Source organism: Populus euphratica, unplaced genomic scaffold, assembly GCF_000495115.2.
Source record: "Populus euphratica unplaced genomic scaffold, PopEup_1.0 scaffold46.1, whole genome shotgun sequence".
In the NCBI taxonomy this organism is placed as follows: domain Eukaryota; kingdom Viridiplantae; phylum Streptophyta; class Magnoliopsida; order Malpighiales; family Salicaceae; genus Populus; species Populus euphratica.
In genome coordinates this window covers 579,561-588,200 of record NW_011499852.1, presented here as the reverse complement: position 1 = coordinate 588,200, position 8,640 = coordinate 579,561, and the positions used below count along the sequence as shown (strand labels likewise).

At 31.6% G+C, this 8,640-nt stretch overlaps 1 protein-coding gene across 1 annotated transcript; it reads right to left on the bottom strand.

The window, feature by feature from the left end:
- Positions 1-1,677: 1,677 nt before the first annotated feature.
- LOC105121740 (splicing factor 3A subunit 2-like) lies at positions 1,678-5,349 on the bottom strand. The gene is made up of 6 exons (XM_011020510.1): positions 5,127-5,349; positions 4,845-5,014; positions 3,395-3,537; positions 2,729-2,803; positions 2,557-2,631; positions 1,678-2,193 (listed from the first exon to the last, which is right to left on the bottom strand). Exons 1-6 carry the CDS (start codon positions 5,276-5,278, stop codon positions 1,813-1,815), a joined length of 996 nt encoding a protein of 331 aa, XP_011018812.1. The 5' UTR covers positions 5,279-5,349; the 3' UTR covers positions 1,678-1,812.
- Between the last annotated feature and the right edge of the window lie 3,291 nt (positions 5,350-8,640).

The window sequence follows — 8,640 nt, the reverse complement described above, 5'->3', positions numbered from 1 at the left end:
ATTGATAGGCAACATTAAAAAGAAAAATTGAATTCATAAAAGAATCCAAAATAAAAAAATAAACAAAAAATACCAATTTATCTTAATGATGATGGATAAAATTTTAAAAAATAAAAAACTAACTGGAGCTAATTTAATTTAACCTTCTCAACCTATTACGAATAATAAAGATGGACCATAATATAAAAAGTCAAACTTGAAAAAGTAACAATGTAAAATTCCCAACTAACCAAAATAATTAGAAATGAACTTAATTTTTTTTAAAAAATAAAAGTAATTTAAAAGATATAGATTTGAAACAAAAAAGTACTAAATTTAACATAAAAAATTAAAACCAAATCATAAGAGATGCAGTTAAAAAATAATTTCAATTAAGAAAAGGATAAAAATAATTAAAAATAACAATAAAAAAATGAGGAGTATATTTGATATAAAAATAAAATATAAAGGGATGAAATTCAAAAGCAAATTAATTCAAGACCAAATACATCACAATTAAAAAAATAAAAATCAAGTATAAAGAGATGAAATTGAAAAACAAATTAACCTAATAAATTGTAATTAAAAAAATAAAGATCAAAATTAATATAAAAATCAAATATCAAGAAATGAAATTGAAAAAACAAATCAACTTAATAAATAATTCAAGATCAAATCCATTACAATTAAAAGAATAATAACCTAAGTTATTAATTCAAGATCAAATCCATTACAATTAAAAGAATAATAGCCTAATTTAACTTAGCAAATAAATTGACGTTCTTGTGTTTTTGCAATGGCTTGTAATGTCTTCTAGGAGGAGAGACGGAAGGGATGAGAGGAAAAAACTTGTTGCTAGAGCTCCATCATTGCCCTTCGCTATATATGTGCCAAATCACCTTGATGAGGGTGGCCTGACGCATCTAACCCGAAGGGCTTGAGTGGAGCTAACTTGATAGTGTGTGAAAAGCACGAAAAAAATAATATCAAACCCAAAAAATCTACCAGTAAATTTAAGTAAAACCTAATTATTTTTTAGATACATTTAAGTAATGACCAATACAAAAAATATATAAAACCCCAAAAGCCCCTGAACCTAAGAAGAATTGTTTTTTTTTTATTGTTTTTTTTATTTCTTCAAGGACCATTTAGTAATTATATTGTAGCTAAAAGATATGAAATTAGAACCCCTAAACCCATGCTATCCCACCAAAAGCAAAATCAACCTTTCACTATAGATTTGTACAGTGAAAAACTATGGGTTCGGACAGTGAAAGGCTAACACGCTAATGCCTTTTATATATAGAGCATGATATAATGTAATTAACCAAGAAAACAACCAAACCAAATAACAAGATAGATGGGAGCGCCAGGTTTAAGCATTAGAACATATCATCGAGGGGAGTCAAATCCCATGTAACCAGGCTTATCGTGAAGGCCAAGTGAGACAAAGAAATGAAACCACTAAATAAACAGGGCCGAAAACGAAAAACAAAAACATAGTTTTGCATTTACATGAACACAAGTTTCGCCATCATCTCTGCTCCAGAAAGCGCGTTGGTTAATTTAAGAGCTCAAGGGGCTACGCGTGTGGGAAAGCAAAGCTCATGGTGGTCCTGCTTTGCACCCTCAAGATCATAACGCGCACGTTCAAGGAAAGAAAAACCATGCAGCTTATTAGATTTTCCAAAATGACACAATAAACGCCTTCTTGCTAAGCTAAGCCGCATGAGTTACATAATACATTCAGATCTTCAAACAATCATCCATCAATTCAATCCAAGGATTGTTTTAACTACGTAAATGTGCACAAAAAACATTAAGCTAGGGCACCTACTGTCCCATATTGGGAGGTGGTGGGGGTGGACGGATAACCTGGCCCTGCATCTGTTGCCCTGGAAAACCTTGGGGAGGCAGCATTGGAGGTCTACCCACCTGATTGCCAGGTGTGAAATTCGCCATTGCACCACTGCCACCAGGAGGTGGAGGCGGGGCAGGTGGAGCTCCACCTGGAGGCATGGGCCTCGGGCCATTACCCATGGGAGGTGGAGGGGGTAATGATGCAGGCATTGGAGGTGGTGGGGGTCTTGATCCTGCGGCTAGTCCTTGCAGTGGTGGGGGTGGTGGTGGCTGAGAAGGCAGTGTGCCATTGGCTGCAGCAACAGATTGAGGTTTGTTTGCCTCTGGTGGCTTCAATTTAAAATATAACTGCAACTGTACATTAGACATTTGAGTCAAGATACATTCACAATTAAAGGATCCAAACTAATCCAAAGAGACAGCAAAGTTTGTACTAAAATCCAAATAGATTCCACTTGTGGATGGTCCCTTTTGTCCACTCAGTTTATGAAGATGTCATAACTAATGAAATCTTCAGCATGGGCATCGCACCCAGAGGAGTGAAATCTAGAATTGATCCAGGTCTCTTAATGTTCTCGGTACAGGCCAAGTTAAATAAGACACAGTGAGAATCCGCAAGAGACTAATTCAACATTTCAATATAACATGGATATACGGGGTCCCATGGCATGACAATCAAAACGCATGAAGTGGTTGAGCAAGAATTAAAATACTCACTGTGAACATCTTGGAGTCCGGATCCCAATGTGAGAAGAATTTAGGAGTAGATTTGTCAATTTCTGTGCTAGGAACCTGGGATTATTAAATAAACAAGCACAAATGACAAATGTTTCCAGAACTAACCATAACTTAAAAGAAAGAAACATGAAATGAACATCTTTCAACTTGCCTTGAAAGAAATGATCTCATAAGGTTCTGCTGCAAATAAAAGATATTGAAACCTCTTATCATTGGCCTCAATTCTCTGTATCCATGACAACAAAAATTAAGTTAGAAGGATCTGGTCATAGTTTTCATCTACCAGGAAATACATAAGCAGAGGGCTGATATTAATCAGAAGGATCTGGTCATAGTTTTCATCTACCAGGAAATACATAAGCGGAGGGCCAATATTAATCAAAGGATAAAACATGATTCATCTCGAGTGCAATGCAAGATTAAAGAAAATAATTTATGAAGAAATGTTTACCATAAACAGTGCAGACACGGGATGAATTTTAGAGAGTGCTTGTAAAAGTTATGAATGGCTTAGTTTTTTACATCATTAGATTTCAACAAGCTGCTTGAGTTGACCAATATGTTTGCAAACAATTTTATAAATAACAGTTTCTATCACTTTGTTTTTCTTTGATTGTTACAGATAACGCTTTTGGTTTCTCCATTTGATTATTGCTGTTACAGACAAAATCAATGATAAAGTTAAGTTTTTAAGCAAAGGCTGAGTTGTAATTCATAAGTAATGACAACCAAATTTTTTTTTTGTCACTTAACATGTGCAGAAGGTAAGAGATCAATGGAAAAGAGAGAGTTAAGAAAAAACAAAAATGGAGATTACCTGTTCATAAGATGACATAAATCGATGCCTAGGCTTTGTATTGTCCTCTATCTCAGGATATTCGATCTGGAAGAGAAGAGACCTCTGCTTTGTATCTGGATCAAATTGCTTTGTCACCCGGTAACCGGGCCTGCCAATTTTGACTACACAAAGACAGACAGAAAAAAACATTAACTCTTAAGTTTATGATCAAGTTCCCACACTGCCATCTTACAAATTTTGAAATATTACAACAAAATATGAAGTGAAATACAATTAGATGTAGTCAACACCTAGAAGTACATTGTCTTTGTGAAGCAACATACAGACAAGCTCACCTCCACCATGTCTTGGCAGGACAGTAGGAATATCCTAGCTTGCATTCTAAACCAAGTCACATCTACACAGTTATCAGTTAGGAAGTTAAGAACCAAACTCAGGTCTCAATATAGTATTGATTTTTATGATTAAGTTGAGATATGAAGGATGCACATAAATAAGTAATTCTCAGACAAAGATTCAGACAAATCTCTAAGGAAACACCGTGATTAGTGCTCAACAGTAGAGATCACCACTGAACCAAATTCTTTCTGTAAAGTTCATATCCACAGAATTTGTCCAAAGAAAGACTGTCCTTTTGTTTCCAAATTGGAACTTTTATAAGAACATATTTCGAAGTTGGATGGAATCATCATACTCCAGACTACTCATAAACAACAATTACCACAATACCCTTGACATAATAAAGCTAGAACAAAAACACAAAGCACCACAGAATGTTTTGCTTTCCACCAAACAGCGTTATTGTTTGCATAGGTCTGATAACACTAAACCCAAGCTCCAAATTCAATATTTCTGGCCAAGCCATGCAATATGTGCAGCAGCATAAAATCCTAAGAAAGCCAGTTTGGTTCTAAGTTGAGGCCTTTAAGTTTCACTTGTCACCAGAAGCTGTTCTTGACCCATTTCCTTAATTTTCCTCCCTTCTTTCCTGTTTTTTTAATTCAAGACCTTTTGCAGCCCTTGACCTCAATAAGCTACCACTGTTTATTTTCCAAAGCTTTTTCAAGGGACATTACTAAGTACATGAGCAACGGCACTACCTGGATCTTAATCTTATAAGAATCAAAATAGTCCACGCAGTACATTTTACTTTGAAGCCAAAATATCAGATTAAGGAGATTCTTAGGCAAATAAACTCCAATCAGATATGAATTCACCATGCCATTAGTAGTGGCTTTTTCAATAACTACCACCCAAACAAGGACTCCACTTTTCTTTTATTAAGCAACAAGATCTTTCATACTTCTCAAAGCCACTCATTGATCTAATGAAAACAAGGTTAGTGTTTTGTATGCGTGTTAATCTACCTTCAACACCAAACCAATCAACATAGTTTCTATCCACTACACACTAAATTAAACAAAAAAATTAACAAATAAAACGGGAGGGAAGGAGACTGGAGACTTGCCTGTCTTGCGAATGTTAACTTTGCGCTTGTTAGGCTGAGGAAGGGCGGGCGCATCTTTAGCCTCACGAGCAGCTCTCTTAGCCAAATTGGTCTGATGGCGCTTCCCTTGTGTGTGAGCCAAGTAGTTTCCTTCATTGTTGTGCAAAGTCAGACACAGCTTACACTCATAACTACAAATACCTCAAACAAACAATTAATCAATCAACTTAATTTTTTTTCAAAAAAGTAAAAAAAAAACTAAACCTAAACCTAAACCTAATACAAAACACAACTCTACTGTACCTGCCGAGGTGGTTGCGCATGAAATAGGGATCTTTTGCCAGATCGATTGTCTCCAGGGCGAGACGTCTGAGACGCTCACGGCGGTCGATTGCCTCGTTCTGGGCGGAGGCTGCGCCTCCGCTGCCCGGCTTAGAACCCCATTCTCTATCCATTGAATGTTTTAACTTCTGCTTCCTCTGACTCTGAGCGTGAAATTGTCAGGTATAGTGGTTGTACTTCGAGATTAGCCACTCTCTCCCTCACTTAGCTCAACTTGGACTGGATTCGGCGGTGGACCACTACGTTTGGGCCGGGCTTTATGCTGCAATTCAGTTCTATTTACTTCCCCTCTTTGTTTTCTTTTCCGATAATACAATTACCGTTACAGTTTACAATTACAATTACAATTACGTTAAAATAAATTAAGATGTGACTGACTGACTGTGGCCAGTTTCACTATACTCCCTCTTACAATTTGAACTCTTTTTTTTTTCATTTTTGTAACCAAACTTTTTTTCTTTCTGAATTAATCCTCTTGAATGCGCCAAAATTACGCTTCCCGTGGATAAGTTCGCAATCATTCTATTTTCTCTTTTCTTTATTTTCTACACTTTTATTTTTCATTCTCGTCACGCTGTCATCCCAATTCCAAATCGTTATTTGCTTCGATATTTGTCTAGTGTTCTCTTAGAAGTTGCTGGATTTGACGATAGGGATTTATTTTGCTAAGTTGTTGCTTCTTTCTTACTTATTATGGAATGATAAAATTTTTTTTAAAAAAAACCATAATTAAAAACATTGAAAAATTAGATGGATATTTTAAAATTTGGATAAAAAGTTAATTTTGGTCTAATTTTCAGCCCTATAATTTTTTAAACTTACTTTTAATATAAAAATTTTTCTCTTATTTTTTAATTTCTTGGTTTGACAAAGATGAAAGAGATGCTTCGAATTTTTATATTAGAGGGAGAAAATTATTGGTTTATATCGATTCCAATCATAAAAAAACCTAATTTTAATATCAACGAGTTTCATTCAATAAGAAGTGTTCTATAAGGATATCCTCTGACTTTCATCTTGCATAAGAGAGTAGATATAATATTGAGAAATTTTTTAATTCACATTGATTTTTTTTATTGATTTTTGAGTTGTCTAAAGATATGAATGGGTTTGTTCATGTCTCTAGGTTGTTTTTTTAGTTTTTTTAATAAAAATGGGTTAAATCAATGTTTATAGGGGCTTTTCGGGTTCTGGGGCAGCAAATAACACATTGTCTATGTTATTCAAAAATAAATTAAAGGGATAACATAAATAAATTAAAGGGAGGACGATGCTCATCCATCATCTAATATAACAAAAAATTGAGATGCGTCGCATGTGAGCCATGCACAGGTTGGCTCAAACTTTTTTATTATTCTTTTTTATATTAATTTTTTTAATTTTATTATTCAATATTGAGTTAATTGAGAGTTGAGTTCTATAATTTCTTTTGATTTTTTTATGAGGCTATCCTAATCTTGTGATTCAGGTTATAGTTTTGGCGGTTACCCGAGTTGACTCATAATGATTGTTTTTTCAATTTCATCATTCAACATTAAATTTATTGTGGATTAAGCTTCACAATTTATTTTGATTTATTTTCCATAAGGTTATTATTGTTTTGTGACTTATATTGTAGATTTAACAAGTTGATCTGAGTCATTTAAATATTTTGTCATCTTAATATTTTAAATAAAAATTTTTTAGTTGATTTATATTTTTACCAATCATCTAGATTGCTTTTAGACATGTCAAATCAACCATAATAGGTCACATATATAAGAATTATTAGTTATAAATTAAAATATAATGATTAATCATGTTTAACTTGATTGCAAATAAATTTTAAAAATTAATAATTAGAATAAACCTAGAAACAATCAAGTAAGAACTTGATAGAGTAAATTTATAAAATTATCCTTAAATAATATACGTGATATTATTTAAGGAGAAAATTAATATTTTACCATTTATAAAGTTTTTAGATTTCTCTATAAATGAAATATTATGCTTCTTATTTTTCTAAAAAGAGAAGGTGAGTAGAGTATAATATAAAAACACTTAAAAAAATGAGAGAGTACTCTAAGGTATAACAATCTCTATCTTTTAAAAAGGTTTAAGAAATTTTTCACTGGTGGTTCGTATGGATTACTATTAGAGACTGAACATTTAAATGACTTGTGGTTTGTAATAACCTAATTTTGAAGCAAATATTCAAAACTAAAACGAACATATAATCTTCAAGTTATTTTTGTATAAACCCTAAATTAGTGAATAAAATTATGCGAATATGATAATCTAATAAAAGGTAAAACATAACATAAATAAAGTTTAATTTTAATTTTTAAAATTTTCTAACTTCAATGGACAAAATAAAAAAGATAGAAAAAACCGAATTAAAAAGAAATTGAAGAATTGATACATTGTAATATAGTCAAAAACCTAATTGACTCATATTTCGGTTAACTTAGGAAAAATTCAACCAAAACTTGTTAACTATTTTTTTTCCAAAATAATATCATTTTAATTTTCTTATAAAACAAAAAGATTTAGTTAATTTCGGATAACTTAAATCAACTCACTTGACCTGTGATCCATTAATTATCTTGTATTGACTCTTGCACAGGGTCTTGAAATAATAGGAAAAATCAAAGAGATCAAATCTCAATAAATAAAATGTCAAATGATGAAATAAAAAAATTAAAGTATAAAAAAATAGCAATTAAGAGAATAAAAACCTCTTTCAAAAAAAATTGAGAGGATAAACTAAAATTTTGAATTGAAAAGAAAAAAAAAATCAAATTAACAAATGAATCTAGCTTGCTGATTCATTTGGATTTGGTCTAAGAATAAAATCAAAAACAAATTACAATCTAATAAAAAAGCTAAGAATTAAAATAGAAATCAAAACAATGAAGGTCATACCTTAAATATAATTAAATATTGAATTGATAGGCAACATTGAAAAGAAAAATTAAATTCATAAAAGAATCCAAAATAACAAAATAAACAGAGAATACCAATTTGTCTTAAAGATGATGGATAAAATTTTAAAAAATAATAAAAAATAATTGGAGCCAACTTAATTTAACCTTCTCAACCTATGAAACGAATCATGAAGCTGGACCATAATATAAAAGTCAAACTTGAAAAAATAATAAAATGAAATTCCCAACCAACCAAAATAATTAAAAATAAGCTTGAATTTTTTTTTTAAAAAAATCAAAGTAATTTAAAAGATATAGATTTGAAACAAAAAAAAAATACTAAATTTAACATAAAAATTAAAACCAAATCATAAGAGATGCAGTTAAAAAATAATTTCAATTAAGAAAAGGATAAAAATAATTAAAAAAAAATGAGGAGCATATTTGATATAAAAATAAAATATAAAAGGATGAAATTGAAAAGCAAATTAATTCAAGACCAAATACATCATAAGTAAAAGAATAAAAATCAAATTTAATATAAAAATCAAGTGTAAAGAGATGAAATT